This window comes from Gopherus evgoodei, chromosome 3, assembly GCF_007399415.2.
Source record: "Gopherus evgoodei ecotype Sinaloan lineage chromosome 3, rGopEvg1_v1.p, whole genome shotgun sequence".
NCBI classification, from domain to species: domain Eukaryota; kingdom Metazoa; phylum Chordata; order Testudines; family Testudinidae; genus Gopherus; species Gopherus evgoodei.
In genome coordinates this window covers 170,780,750-170,796,948 of record NC_044324.1, presented here as the reverse complement: position 1 = coordinate 170,796,948, position 16,199 = coordinate 170,780,750, and the positions used below count along the sequence as shown (strand labels likewise).

The window sequence follows — 16,199 nt, the reverse complement described above, 5'->3', positions numbered from 1 at the left end:
CGTGGCTCCCACTGGCTGCGGTTTGCTGTCCCAGGCCAATGGGAGCTGCAGGAAGTGGCACGGGTTGAGGGACGTACTGGTCACGGCTTCCTGCAGTCTCCATTGGCCTGGTGCAGCAAACTGCGCCCAGTGGGAGCGGTGATTGGACGAATCTGCCAATGTGGCAGGTAAACAAACTGGCCCAGCTTGCCAGGGGGCTTACCCTGGCAAGTCACATGCTAGAGGTTGCCGCCCCCTAATCTAAACCATTTGCACTGGATAAAGATGGGATAGATGCTAGTGAAAACCTCCAACACCAGCTTAGCACATACCACCTCAGAGCCACAGCCACCCAGGAGCCAGCCTAAGTGATGAACTCAAGTGGTGTTTGAAAAACAAAACAAACAAAAACAAAAAAATCACACCCACACAGAGTGTATATACCTAAATGGTCATGTTTTCACCCTCCAAATTGCAGTACCTAGCTTCAAAACATAGTAGGACAACTGCTCTCACTCTACATTCAGTATTCCCTTGTTTTATAAGTGACATTTATCTTAGACTACTCACCCTATTTCCTCATGTTTCTGTAATTAAAAGCCACGTTCTGCAAAGAACAGGGTGAGCAGGAAGCACTTAATGAGATTGCCTACTGGTCTAGAAAGATTCACCTTTCTGGGAAAGGCATTCATAGCATATCTATCATCAACTGGGAAATGCCCTTCATAGCAGGACCATACTCAGCTTGGAGACCTCTCCCATGCTGAGCTTTTGAAGATCAGCCTGATCTTCAAAGAGCCGTTTCTATCTGTATGGTCTGCCCATCACTCAAATGTCCATCACGTACAGGGTTTCCTGCTGATACTTTACAATCAGCTCTATATTTTATTTTCTATAGTATTGCTCTAGCCTATAGCAACTATATTTTGGATTAAGGAAGTGGCAGTGAATGCAACAGAGCTCCCAAGCTGGATTGTAACCTACATATTACTCTGGGAGAGAGGTTACAGCAGCCTTGGCAAGTAGTTATGCAAGTGTATTCCTGCAGAGGATAGAAACTGTCATTCAGGCTGTAAGCGGATTTCTTGCAGGATCACCAGCAGCTGTGATCAAATCAGTGCTAGATGTCAAGATTACCCAGTTTTGTATTAGACACCTGCATGCTGTTTTAGTGATTTCATGCAGCAATTCCACAGATTGACAATCTATCACATAAAGGTTCTTTTCTTTGCTTCTACTGGCTCTTTAAGCCAAAGTGAAATAAAAACAGTAAAGAACATATTTCATAGGCAGCAGCAGGCACTTGTGGGATCTATCCTGCTATCTTTTTATATAAACCTCTACTGAATACAATGGAAGTTGCACCCATGAATCCATGGCAGTATATGGCCCTTGGCTTTCCACACGTGGCCCTTGTAACTTGGCTGTCACGAGTGGTCCTGCAATCTCCACTATTGTGGTATAAAACATGCTTTAGAATACCTACACTAATAGTGCCTCATCCAGCTCCCTGGAGATCATACTCCGCTGCTTTTATTAGGAAGACATCTCATTAAGCTTCAAGCCATTGCGCCACATTGTCTTCCAATTAATTTGCCTCCTTCATGAGTATTACTTACTTCAAAAGTGGTGTATTCTCCTTTTCCCCCATTCAAAGTCTCTTCCACACCTTCATATATAAAGATTCCTTTATTAAACTGCTTTTCATATGAAGAAAAAACCAAACATTTACACCAATAAGTCATCACATACAAAACGGCACTGTTTTCACTTGTATTAGTCTGTTATAATAATGCTTGACGGCACCACCAAGCCAATTCACACAGAGTATTTATCTATATCTGAAGTCACCCATACAACCGTTTTCCCCTTCCCTCAAGACAGATTTCAGTTGTCAAGGCAGAATCATGTTTTAACTAAATTTCACTATCTGAAGGGTATAGCTGGGCTAACTGGAGATTAAAGCAGATTGGTAATCCTATATTATCTCAGTTAATTTGATTTTTATTTAATTGGGTACTGACAGTATTGAACATCCATTTCTGGAAAGCACACTCTTTTCTGAGCATCAGTTTCTCCTACCCTCCCAGGACACTGTGTGCTGTTAATTACATGATTTAATGTAGCAGTTTATATTTTTAGCTCTCTTTAATACTTAGCACTTACTACTATGCAATTTACTCTGTGTTACGGTAACAACTGAAACTTTTATTAAGATCATTAAAAATGGAAATCAGAGTATCTACACACCAAGTGCAAGTGGCAAGTTATAGAGTGACAACAGAACAGAAGCTGTTTTTCTGAAGTGTGCAGATATAAACAGAGATTAACAACAGCATATTTTTTATTTTTTTTTCCCTTTAGAGGGCTTTGCAAACAGGGCCGGATCTATTTGGTCTTTAGAGAGACCTCTCACTGAGAAAAGCCTCACAGCTCTTTCCTGTAAAGTGCCTCCACATTTCAGACCCAGAGCCATCAGTTCGAACTTCAGTGTCTCTAATCCTAGCTCTTCCATCTCAGCAGCAGAGTTGAATGCCAGCAAATCTATTCGTGTAGGCTCCTGCAGAGAGAACATGCAATTAACTCACTGTTTTAACAGATTAACAATATGCTCTTCTTGTCTTATGCTCATTTGGTCTCCAACAAGAATTCATTTTACAGAAGACTACTACTCCAGGCTTATTTGGAAGTCACCCAAACATCTTCAAAGTGTGACAATATAATTAAACATCTATGTAAGTAAGTGGGATATTTTCACAATTAAACTTGAATTCCAGTAATCTAAGGCTCCTTTTTGTGATCTACAGACAACTATATTTCTAAGGTATCCTGCCAAGATACCATAGACCAAATTAGTGGTCAGAGTTTAACAGTCGGTTTGTAAGAGAGAGAGCTGAACAAACTTGAAATAAAAACAAGTGACCTGTTCTTATCTTGTTCTTCAGAAGAAAGATAAATAATCGCATGAACAGAGAATTCTTAAACACTTCGCAGTTCAACAGCCTTATCCTTCAGTTGCACAGGCCATCCTCTACCCAGGACATAAAGCTACAAGCCTTCTTCATTCAGAATATAGCCCAGATGAAACAGTCACCATGAGTAGCAGGAAAGAGGGTGGGACAGCCTACATTTCTGTTGCAACCACCCTGATGTTACAAGAACTGCAGACAAAATATTCTCTTTTTATAAGGTGTTTAGGGAAGAGTAAAGTTCTAGGAGTGCATCTGATCTTGACACATAGCATAGCTGACACAAATCATGCTTTAGATGAAGAAAATCAGCATCTTCAACTTCTAGGAAGATTCAAATAAATGCAATTTATTAGTATCCACTGAACTGAATATGGAATTTGGGACAACTCTTACACCCCTTATTAACAAGCATAGCGCTGTCTATGAAGTATCATGCTGGAGTTAACAAAAGAGACTTAATAAACAGTCCCAGTGACTGAAATGAGACCACTCATTTGTCGGCACAATACCCAGCAGTAAGTGTTTACTGATTCTGTACAGTATTGCACACTGCCAAGCTACGCATACAAAAATCACCTGGCTGTGTTTTAGCACCGAGTGGAGCTGTTATGAGGTCTTATTACTATAGTCACTACTTTTACAAAATGCAGTGGGCATCATATTTGCCAACTGCAAGAAGAATTTACTATGCCATTGGTGAAGTTTCCCGTTCTAAGAGGAGGGAACGCTGCAAATAATGAGGGAAAGACAAAATACTGCAATGTTGCAACTATCCAGTTTAAGATGGTTCCTACTGTGCACTCAAATGTATACTACAGTTTCAGTTAACTGAACTACACCTGTTAAAAACTGAAGTACATTTTGTGATGGGTTTTCCCTCATTCAATTGTGTTTGTTCACTTACTTGCCAATTGTCAAGATTCAACTCTTTGGAATGAATGCATCCAAACATATTACTGTGACTAAGACTCTGCAGAGTCTTTGGCTGAAAATCAAGTTTTCATTGGCTAGAAAGCTAATCCAGGCCTCTCACATAGCCGACAAAAATTCAACAAAGTAATATAGCAGGTCAGTGATGTGACTGAATGAGCTTTCATAAGACTCTGAACTGCCCATCTATTAAGGAAATATGAGTAAGCAAGTTACTCCACTGTTGAGATAACAGATTCATTGGTTTCCTTTAAACCTGCTCTTCCACCAAGATTTGTAAACTCAGCCACATCCAAGGTGGTTTGTCCAAGCACGACACTGAAGTGTTTATATAAGAGAAAACCAAGATAGATGAACTAGTCAATTGGCTTTTGTCTGCTCCAAATAAAAAGCCCCAAGTGACTAATTTCTAACTTAGGTGACCTTCAAGGATGAATATTAAGGTCAACCTACACTTACAGGTGATGTGACCAAACCTGATACAGTCAGCCAGAAAATCTTTCATCCTACAAAGTAGACTATATTTTCCCAGAGGAAGAACTTTTCACGCAAAGGGGATGATCTCTGGCTATACTTGTGGGAGAGAAGGGAAGACACTCACAAGAAGTGCCTAACCCCTTTTGGAAGGAGAGAGGACAGATAGTTGAGAGCAGTTAGACATGGAGAGCCCTAAATATGCTAGAACCTGGCTATCTTGGAGATTAACATTCCCCCATGACCTATCACTCCAGTTACAATCCGAGGCATTACTGCTTTGGTTCCAGTGCTGAACTCACTGGGGTTTTGTGATAAGTGTCAGTGGAGGACCCTCTCTGGTATTAGTTTCCATTAGAACTAGTACATAGCTACATTTAGTCCATAGTGCAGGATGACCTTTCATTGACCTTCCTCCTGTCCTAACCAGTGGGATTTTTCAGTTGAGTGAAGGTGATAGCTTCAGGGTAATATTGTATTCAAAATAATTAAGTGGTCTCAAGACACTAGTATAATGATCACTTAATGTCACCTCACCAACAGATATATGGACCACACGAGACTGAGGCACTATAGCCACTTGCGGAGCATTCTAGCTACCACCTCCTGCAGGAGCTAAGGCGTACTAGCAGGTTTTTTTATGAATACTTCTACTGAATCAATAGCCATACAAAAGGCAAACCAAAGCCCAATATACACTTCCATACTCCTCAGATGTTTAGAGGCAAACCCCTTCTGACAGGTAAGTGTACTCTAAACAAACATAATATTAGTTAACAGGCTGTTTATGTTTGATATATTTTGGATCTCTTCTAGTTCCATTTACAATAGCAACAGAGATGCATTGTTCAGTGTGTGTTTATTGTGCTTCCCTGATGACAGTCCAGTGTACTTACTCCTCAATTAAAAGAGCCCAGGCTACTTAGATGTGGAGTAGTTTAGAGAAGAAGGAAAGTTTCTTTTCTAAATATCCTATATTTCCCAAGAGCCAAGGAACACATTGCAGTAAGCCAAAAAACTGATCTGATAATTTACCATACTGGAATTCTTGCCTCAAGAATTCTGGTCTCTCTCTTTGATCCTTGCCTCTGACTGCAGAACAAGACTCTTGCATACAGATCATAAGAGGATCTAGCACAGGGATCTCAAACTCAAACCACCACAAGGGCCACATGAGGACGAGCACATTGGCCCAAGGGCCACATCATATAAAGGTACAAAAGCCACCCGTGCTCCCCTCCCCACCCCTTCCATGAGGCCCCACCCCTGCCCCTTCCTACTCCTTCCCCACACCCATTCCACCCCTTCCCCTAAGTCCCCACACCAACTCCCGCCCCCTCCCTGCCCCTATTCCAATCTCTTCCCCACCCCTGCCCTCCCTCCTCCCCTGAGTGCGCAGCTCCCCGCTCCTCCCCCCACCCTCCTGGAAAGCGCTAAGTGCCCCCAAACAGCTGCTTGGTGGCAAGAAGCACCTGGAAGTTGGCAGAGAAGAAGAGACGCGGCGCGCTGGAGGGGAAGGGGCGGCAGCAGGTAAGGGGAGCGTGGCGGGCCGCAGCAAATAGCTCTGTGGGCCAGCTGCGTGTTGGAGACCCCTGATCTAGCATATCTTAAAAACAAATTGGCTTAGTAGTACATAAAGTGACTTGGGAATTGTCTTGAGCTGCTATATGGAGCTATTTAGAGCCCAGAGTGAGCATTATTTAAAAATACAAATTATCATGAGAACCATCAAGGCAAGTTAATTTTTAGACCCAATTACTTTGGCCGGGTCCCTTTATGTCAGTTAGATAGGTGATTCACGAACTGGGTGATAGAAAAAGTGGTCCAAACATAGATGATGGGCAGAGAGGAAAAAGAAGCAATAGGTCCATCTCTAGACATTCAACTTTAGTACTGCTTACTGTGCTCTGCAACTGGTTTGTTTCCTGCTGAGTAGCTGAAACAGTCTCTTGCTCCCCATCCTTCAGGGTCTTCGCTGCTTCATTTTTTTCGTCAGCTGCTGGAGTTTCAGTCTGACCACCTGCAGGCACCTTCTCTGGTAGATCTTTTCCAAGATCTTCTGGTTGTTCCTCAGTAGCATTGGAGGTTGAACTGCACCCGATGGAATCCTCCGAGCTACTGGGCCATTCACTTGTGAGTTCAGTCTTTTCAACGTGGCTGCCAGTTGATTGCCAACTTCTGCCATGCTGGAAGAATCATCTTCACTAGCACCAGAGCTCTCGGGATCTGACAGTCCCTCCACACCCATCCTGTCACAAAACACTTTTTCATTACAATTTTTTAACCAGAGTCACTTTCCCCTTCACATGCCCTAAAGGGGTCACTGTACTAGCCTAGCAAAGGAGGACTAGACTGGATTGTCTCCAGACCAATTTAATTCCTGCACTCAAAAGGGTAGAAGTCACTGTTACTGTATATAACTCCAAGCACTCCCTCAGGAGCCAGATACACTTTCTGAAGCACTCCCAGTAAAGAATGAGCCCGATCTACTACTGCCACGCAGCAAACCTTTAGCCACATGAGCATCTTTACTATGTCTAACCATTCTAGTTCATCATCATTTTAAATAATGGAATTAAAAAACTTGTTTTGTTAAAAGAACAGAACAATTTAGGATTCTCCCACTGTTTTCTCTATGAAAGATGAACAAACTGGAGTATGAGAAAAGATTAAAGGGGTCAAAAAAGTCTTCAAGTTACATACGGTAGGAAAGGTTGATCCCAGTTTAATTATCCAGATGAATACTGATGAGGGAAGGGCAGCAGGAGGCAGCAGGGCATGCACTAGTACAGTAACTCCTCACTTAACATTGTAGTTATGTTTTTGAAAAATGAAGCTTTAAGAAAAACTATATTAAGCAAATCCAATTTCCCCATAAGAATTAATGTAAACGGGGGTGGGGTGGGGGGGGGTGTGGTGGCCTAGGTTCCAGGGAATTTTTTTCCCCCACCAGACAAAAGACATTATATACATATACGGTATAAGTTTTAAACAATTTTAAACAATGTAATACCATACTCAGCAATGATGATCGTGAAGCTCGGATGAGGTGGAGGAGTCAGAGGGTGAATCATTCAGCTGCTCCTTTTGCTGTTCTTTCCAAAGTGCTGGGGATGCTCAACCCCAGGCCTGCCCCCACTCCATCTCTTGCCCCAAGGTCCCTGCCCCGTCTCTTCCTGCCCCTGCTCCACCCCCTCCCAACCCTGCAGGCAGGAGGCATGGGGAGATAGGGGGAGTTGCTGATCCGCAGGGTCAACAGCAGGTGGGAGGTGCTGGGTGGTGTTGGAGGGGAGCTGATGGGGGGCTGCCAGCCCAATCTGGTTCCAAGCCAACATGGCCAAACAATATTATAAGCAAACATACCGCAACTTTAAATGAGTATGTTCTCTAATAGATTATCAACGAAACAACATTAACTGGGACAATGTTAAGTGAGGTGCAACTGTATGAAGGAAAGACGAGAGGAGTCAAAGCTCCTTCAGATTAAATGTCCTTGGTGCCTGTAGAATGGTGGTAGCACTGTTCCTGGGAGTGCTCAGCTTTCTGACTTTTACTAGTGATTAGTTAAAACAGTATTTTAATTTCATTTTTAAATCTGTACCAGTGGTACAAAAAGTGATCATTTCCCCTTGGTAATTATCTATTGCTTTTCTTATTCTTTACAAAGCTTGTTTAAGCCATAACACTTACCAAAAACATTGTCTTTTCCTAAATTTTCCTCCACTCTTTTCAGACTCATTTGGGCGCTTCCGACAGTCACTGGTTTCTGGAGACACCATCTTACTGGAAGAGGCCTGCATTCCTTCAAAGCAAAGTTAAAAGTTTAGTACCTTTGCAGATTTATTCTACTGTTAGGTTGTTATGTGATTACCAAGTCCATATAAGAAGATTTTAAAGCTCCAAATAGCTGCTCGAGGAGAACTCTATGGTTCCAGTTATTTTCCATAAATATGTGAGATGTCTTTCTTTAGTATTTATGGAAGGTGCTGGACTGAGAGCCCTGGAGAATGAAGTCTTCCACATAAACTCAGAACAGGCATAGCGTGGGCATCAAAAGCTTCCCCACGAGTACAGCGTAAACCCTATACTGGAGACAGCCCTTCTTGTGCCCTGCTGAACCTCCCAACAGGGTAACAATCTGGATAAACAAAGGACACTTGTGTAATCCAGATATTTTATTAGATTACATTCAATTTCTAAACGCTCCATAAAATGTGTTAATATATGATCTTTTTACTACAAAAAAAGTTTATATATGTTTACAGATATTTTATTAGATTACATTCAATTTCTAAAAGCTCCATAAAATGTGTTAATATATGATCTTTTTACTACAAAAAAAGTTTACATATGATTCTTACTAAGCTCCTATCAGCATCTTCAGAGAGTTCTTGATGGCACTGCTGCTAACCTGGGACTCATGCAGCCTACCTTACCTTGGCGTACAACGCTGTATCATTTGTATCTGTGTTGCAACTTTTGTATATTCCAATTAATTTTATTCAAAGGAGGAAAACCTATTTCTACTGGTTTTCATCAGAAGTAGGGCTGTTGATTAATCACAGTTAACTCACGTGATTAACTCAAAATTCATCGTGATTAAAAAAATTGTGATTAAAATCGCACTATTAAACTATAGAATACCAACTGACATTTATTAAATATTTTTGGATGTTTTTCTACATTTTCAAATATATCAATTTCAATTACAATACAGAATACAAAGCCTGCAATATTTAAGAACAGTAACAATTTCTCAAATAGTGTTAATTCAAACGTCCATATTTTAATAAGATATGACTCAAAACAGTCCTATGTTGACTGATAACGGTTATTTTAAGGAGTCATTCCAAGTGCTCAGTAGTACCTTTAAGGACTGAATCCTCTAGGCGCTCAGCCATCTCGTGACACTGTTGCTGGTAGTCTGGATTAGTGAAAAAGTGCTTTGGTTCTGCAAGTTTACGCTGCAGCCTTTCCAGGCGTCTTTGTTCTTTTTCTGCTTCTCGCTCTGCTTGCTGCTTTACCCACTCAGCCATTCTGCAGAGAAAAAATGGTCCAGGAAATAGGAACCAGTCATTTTAATCTAACAATGATTAACATTTTCATCCACTGATGGGGACAGAAAAAGGAAGAGGACAGGAAATAAGTGAGTTAGTCATAAAACAAGCTGCACCCTGCAGCAACTCATGGAAATTTCACTACAGGAGGGAGAAGTATTTATTTATGCAAGATAGACTAATGATGGGCTCCATAGCTCTCTGGCCTGCAGCTACAGGGTAGTGGTGCCTTGAGGATTCTATAATTTTTCTACTGTGTGAGAACATTCTTCTACCCCCTCAGAAACACTTACAAGAGGTGCAGACAAGCATGTCACAAACAGGTTGCAGTATGGTCACCTTTAATTTGCACTAGCTACATCCTCTTCAAGCAGACAGTTGACTCCTCCTGGCTTCTATCTATATTGTGCTGAGAGTTTCAAAAAGCTAAAAGCTCCTTCTAATATCCATAATGTTTCACTATTCTGACTATAACAGCCTCTCGTTTGATCTCTTCTAACAACGAAAGATAGGTTATTGTATTTTATAATGATATTTCTGAGAAAGTAAATGCCTCACGCTTTTTCGTGGTTAACGTCTCGTAGTCTCCTTCCACTAAGATCTCGGCAAGCCTCTCGATTTGTTGTCTTTTCAATTTGAGCACCAAGTGCTCGAAGCATAGATCCAAAACCTGAAAGTTACCAGAAGTCAGCTACAAAGTTGTGATAGGGAGATCTACAGGATCAGGACCATTACAGTTTCTGAAAATAGCTATTCCCCTTCCTCCCCACATCCCAGTAATAGAGATCAAGTTAATGAGACATCATATACTAGAGAAAAAAATCATGTTAGTCCCACCATTAGCGAAGAAAGAGATACTGAAAGTCTAGTGACTTGCTTTCTCACAGAATAACGGAGGCCAAAGATGAGCTGTAAATATTTACCAGATACAATGCGATAAATTATATTATTGAGCTGAATGTCTCAATCATCAAGTCAAAGAGAGGCATTCAAGGTATAACTAAGTTTAAACTATCTTTTAATTTTAGCTCTCCTGAAGTCATGCCAGCTGGATTCCTGAGCTACTGATATCCCTAGAATAAGTATTCCTGATACTACAGGCTACTGGAGTCCTCTAGCACAGTGGTTCTCAATCTTGTCCATATCATGAACACTTGAACCTCCTCCCTCATCTAATAAGGGGAGACCCAATCTACCCAATGGAACCATTATCATGAACCCCATATATTGAGGACACCTGCACAGGGGCTGGGGAAATTATTTTTGTAGGCTATAGCCTGGATTTTGCAGAGTGCCAACAAAAAATAATTGCTTTATGTGACTACCTCTCTTGGGAAATGTGGTCTGGTGGAGACCCACTAATATTAGAGTTCTGCTTACACCTCTGCCACTGCTTGCTCTCGTCATGTCACTTAACTTCTGTCTCAATCCCACCCCCCCACCAGTTACAGATAATACTTATCTAATTACCGTGAAGAAACACAGTGAGGATTAATGGCAGTGCAGTGCTTTAAAGTACTATGTAAGTGCCATTTATTACACTATTCTTTAACTACAAGTTGAACAAAACTACTAGAATCCTTGAAGATCCTTTAAAGCAGCCTTGAAAAACATGCCACTGAAATTTACCAGGCTCATACAATAAGAGGGGAGTGAATAGGTGACTCTATTAAAACAAACTATTGCCACAGGTGAACAGAATTTTGCAAAGCTGATTCCAAGCAGACACTTGTGAGGAAGTTGCTTATTACAGGTTTCATTGGATTTTATATTCTAAAAAAAGGAGAGAGAGCTGTTTTCTAAACCGAGGCCCAATTCTGCTCCTATTGAAGTCAATGGCAATGTTCCCAAGCCCTATCATAAACTTTTCAGTTTCTCTGTGACTGTGATTTTTAGCCCAAAGGGACCATTAAGCAAGTCTTTAGAGGCTGAGTGTTTTACCCCACATTTTCATTTTAAAACTCAAACAGAAGTACTTGACAAGGCCAACGGTATGATTTTGACAAATACTATTTAGTTGACTAGGCCTCACAGGGCTCCAATGGCAACTGTGACATCACAGAATAATGCATGTTGGACAGTCACAGTAGAGTAGAAGCTGGTAGGCATGATGGTGGGTATTTGGAAGTTATAAACAGATATCAGCAACCAGTTGTCTTTGGGGAGATTAAAAGTCACAGAAGCAGTATTTACTTTCATTCTAATTCTATAAACAAGGTGTAGCAAGCTGGACCGGAATCTAAAGGAAGCCTTTGATTTCTGTGCCCTGTAGATAGGAAATGCTGGGGAACTTAGATTACTGAACATTTTACAATGAATGCATTTATCAAATATGAAAATATAATTAGTCCACTAACCTGCTTAACTTTGTTATTAAATTCAGCTTTATAATGTGCCTACATTTCAGTGTTTCAGAGTGGTGCATGCCTTTGTATTGATGATACACAATATATTTAATGCAGTTATTGAGAGGGAAATGGGTTGTTCTGGCAACTGAGCAGTAGGCAGCTGGGTCTTTTGAAACTTAACCGGCTGGGAGGCAATTTGAGTGTGTGCAATGAACACATTATAGTTGAATCTTTCACTGATAATTACTTTAGCAGACATAGTTTATTTTGACATTTAAACGGTCAAGTTTAGGTTTCACAGGTACAATTTCAGATTGTCTGCACTGAAGACTCAGGAAACCAACACTGCATCAGTTACACTCACTTCACGTGTTTATGATCATAAAGGTTAGAATTTTTTTTTTTATTTAAATGAAAGCTTGAATTCTGGAGCAGGATTGGATGGCAAATGGTAGATTTTGTGATGATCTTTATGGCCATGAAATCTTAGAATGAGGGGGTTCTGGCTATCAAGGATTTTTCTGACTCACAAATTGATTGTGGAATAAAATAAGCTAAGAACCGCCAAAGGTCATGGTTTAGGGTGAACTTTTCAAAAACATCCAAGTGACTGAGGAGCCTAACGCCTGTTGATTTTCACTGAAATTTAGTCTCCAAATCCCTTGGGTGCTTCTGAAGTTTTACCCCTAGACTCTAATACATTAAAAATTTGACAGTCCCCCATGCCGCATCAGCAACTAACCTCCTTTTCCACCACAAAGTCTTGGCTCCAAACTATAAACAACTCCATCCTGTAGCAAGTCTTCAGTATTAACCAGTCGGCCATTACATTTCACATAGAAACTGTCCTCAGGAATGCCCTAGAAACAAAAACATTCAGTCTATAAAAATGGATTTTGATCAGTCTGAGTAATCTATTTTAAAACAATAAAAGGAGAATAGGCTTTTTACCTCCTTTTAAATAAGAAATTAAAAACAAAGAAGCAGCTTTCTAAGACCCCAAATCATTCACTGAATATGTATAACCTTAAAAATTACAAATACATTTTTAAATCAAGTTATGGGTAACTCACTTGATGAACTGGAATTAAAGTACAAAGTGCAGGGTATATTTTCAATTCAAGTTATTAAAGAAGGTTAAAGGTGCTTACAGAGTAGTTTACATTCACCTACAAATGGATTCCATGCTAAAATGCACTTTATAGCACTTACTAGAGGTGCTTAAACTTTGTATTAGCCAAAAAATAAAATAAGCACTTCCTCTTCTTCCACTCATCTAGGGCAATCAGAGGAAAGAAAGAAGATACCCACAACCCCAGGATGTCAATTTTTTTCTAGTGCATTATCAGCTCCTCCAGTAATTGTAGGAAGAAGAGATCAGAGATTCCTGGCTCCCTGCATGGCAAGTGGGCAGAGCATGTCTGATGCAGGTGGCCAGAAAGAGTGAAAGATTTCACTGCTGTCACCTGCAGATGTTGGGAGTGCAAGCCTTGCTGTTCTCCCTCAGGCTGTGAAGGTGGAAGAGGATACAAAACTGAATTTTTTTTTAAGAACGTAGCCTTTGGCTATGGCAAGCCATCATTTGTAACTGAGAGAAATAATGTTCTTATATTTATGGCACCAGATGTGGACTCAAGAGATCTGGGCTCAGTTCCTTACTCTGCCACAGATTTCATGTGTGACTTTAGGCACATCACATAATATCTCTTGTGCCTCAGTTCCTCATCTTTCCCTCATCTCCCTTGCTATTTAGACTGTACACTCTTAAGAGAAAGAAGATTGTTCTTATTATGCATTTGTACATTATTTGGCACAAAGGGTCATCAATCTCAGCTGGGGCCTCTAAATGCTACTGCACTAAGACACTGTTTTGTACATATTAAGAAAAACAAAATAATCAACAGGACCCTACTAGAGCTTTTAAAGAATCAGTTCCTCATTTATTTGCCAAGGCCCAAAATCAGAGTCTCCTCTATTATAGTTTCAGGATATCACTGATGCTTAAACAGTCCAAGAAGCTGCAAGGATGGGGACTGTTGATATTTCAGTGATCACCTCAACTACTGAAGATTCGGGGGGGGAGGGGGACAGATCTTCAAGCTCACGTCTTTGTTCGTAAAGAGATTTTCTAGTTTGTCAAACAAAAGCAAACGCTCCAGTAGCAGGACACTAGAACCCAGTCCACACAGACACACACGGGCAGGTTTTGTAGCGAAGAGAATGATCCATGAGCAGGCCCAAGACACCGGGCAGGGGCAGCGCCCAGGTCCTGAGGACAACAGTGGAATCTTAGGGACCAAATCAACGTCACCTTCCTCCTCGCCCCCTCCCGCGGGGGCTCCCCTGCCGGCCCTCCAGAGCGCCGGGGCGGTTCCCCCAGCTGCCTCCCCACCCCCAATGCCCCGGGTGACACTTGGCCCCCCAGAGCAGGGCCGCCCCCAGCTGCCCACCCGCTCCTACCTGTGCCCGGCAGCGAATACGGAGCCAGTCCCGCACAGACCCGCCCCCGAGAGGCAGCGGCACTAGCTGCGCTCGAGAAGCGTCCAAGTCCCGCACCAGCAGCGCCATCTTCCCCAGCTCAGCAGCCCCGGCCTAGCCGAGACAGGAAGCAGACCCGGGCAGGCAACGGGCACGGCGCACACTGATGACGCAGGGAAGTCAACCCGGAAGCTGGGCACTCGTCACGTGGCTGGAAAGGTGCTGCTCGTGGGTCGCTGCGGGAGAGGCAAGTCCGGAGAAGACCGATAAAGAAGGGCGGGAGTTGCCGGGGCGGAGCTGGGGGGCAGCCATAAGAGGCCGCTCGTGGCCCGCCTCCTCTTGGGCCCGGCCTGCAGAGGAGGGTGCAGTAGCTTTTGCTGTGCTTCCTCTGCAGCCTTTGGTCCCGTAACTACAAGGGAGCCTCCTGTGTCGGACTGAAATCTCACCCCCAGGCCATCATGTGAACTGGGAGCTTTTTCTTCTTGTGGCTGATGTAGTTTTGAAGCCCCCCGGTATATTTACCTACAAAGTGATCGATACACCAGCAGGATTTCAGTGCAACTATCTGTAATCTCCAGTGTGTCCTTGCCTTACTATCTAGGTACTTAGGCCAATTTTTTCAGGCTTTGAATCCTAAAATTAGGCATTGAAACCAGAAATTTGCAACATAAATACATGCTTAAAACTCCCAAGTGACTAATGTAAGCACCTAAATATGGATTTAGGAGGAGACTTTCAAAAGACCCTGTAGGGGTTAAGGAGCAAAAATGCCAATGGGATTTGTGCTCCTAGGTCCCTCAGGTGTTTTTGAAAATGCCCCACTTAATTAGTTGAGTTTAGGCACACAGTTGAAAATTTTGGGCTGAGTATTTAGGCCAAAACAAAGAGCGCTAAAGAGCTCACAATCAAAAAATAAACACCTAGCACAGAGGCCCTCTCTTAACTGCTTCTACATTAGGAAAATTAGGCCACATAATTCTCCACCAGTGTAACTCCATTAGTTGTAGTCATGGTGAAGGCTGGAGTGAAAAGAGGATTCTGCTGCCACCTCATCTTCCTCATGAGTCTTGCAATATTGAGTATTTTACTTGAAGTCTCAGATTCTAGAATTGTGATTGTGTAAGATTCTCAGCTTTCACTAAAAAAGTAAGTTTCTGCTACACCTTATGGTTGAAGAGACAGTTTAAAAACATGAACCCTAAAGGGTCAACAATCAAAAAGTAAATAAAAAGAACCTCCTAAATCATTACTTTTTAAAATCTCATGGGTTTTTTTTTGCACTTGATTCACAATTTTTGAACACTTGAAATTGGCAATACCAAGGCATTTTTAATCATGTTAGTAGTGGCAAAAATGTCCATCTCCTGTATTGGTGAAGAATTGCAGATCCCAATATTCTTTGTGTAGTACAGGAATTTATACTAGGTGTGAAACCATGTTAGCCATGAAAACATGTTAAATGTAGCTTCCTGGGGTAGTAAGCCTAACCCCATCGGACAAGGTGCCAGAGCATAATTTGTAGAATGGTTTGGAGTATGCTGGCTACAGAAACCACTTAAGGTGTTACCTTTTTTTAACACCTTTCTTGCAAAAACAATATTAAAAATGGTTTTAACATAGTTTCCTTAAGCACCAGTTCAGTTCCTTTGGAGGTAGCAATGGTAGTAGAGCTACTAAGGGCTAGCTGCTGACATTTTTACCTCTGTCATCTAATCCTGCTCAAAGCAGGTGTAGATCATAAGGTAGTTAAAATGCCACTGGCTAGTCCACGATGCAGTGGTGGCCAGTCCACAGTAATAGTCCCATTGTTGTTGTGTCACTGATGGGGGGTCTGCACTGGCGGTAGTGCAGTGGTTCGAACCGCAGTATTGAAAGGCACTCAGATACTGTAGTGATGGGAGCAATAAGAACCTATATTGAACAGAATAGGGGGAAATTTAGCAAGGAAGCTCACTGTAGTC

The 16,199-nt window shown here is 41.8% G+C and overlaps 1 protein-coding gene across 1 annotated transcript; it reads right to left on the bottom strand.

Moving 5' to 3' along the window:
• Positions 1-1,653: 1,653 nt before the first annotated feature.
• SDE2 (SDE2 telomere maintenance homolog) lies at positions 1,654-14,407 on the bottom strand. The gene is given in 8 exon segments (XM_030557391.1): positions 1,654-2,539; positions 6,257-6,531; positions 6,534-6,604; positions 8,046-8,157; positions 9,223-9,392; positions 9,971-10,082; positions 12,503-12,620; positions 14,221-14,407. Coding segments are annotated over 8 exon segments (1,182 nt in total). The 5' UTR covers positions 14,329-14,407; the 3' UTR covers positions 1,654-2,323.
• Between the last annotated feature and the right edge of the window lie 1,792 nt (positions 14,408-16,199).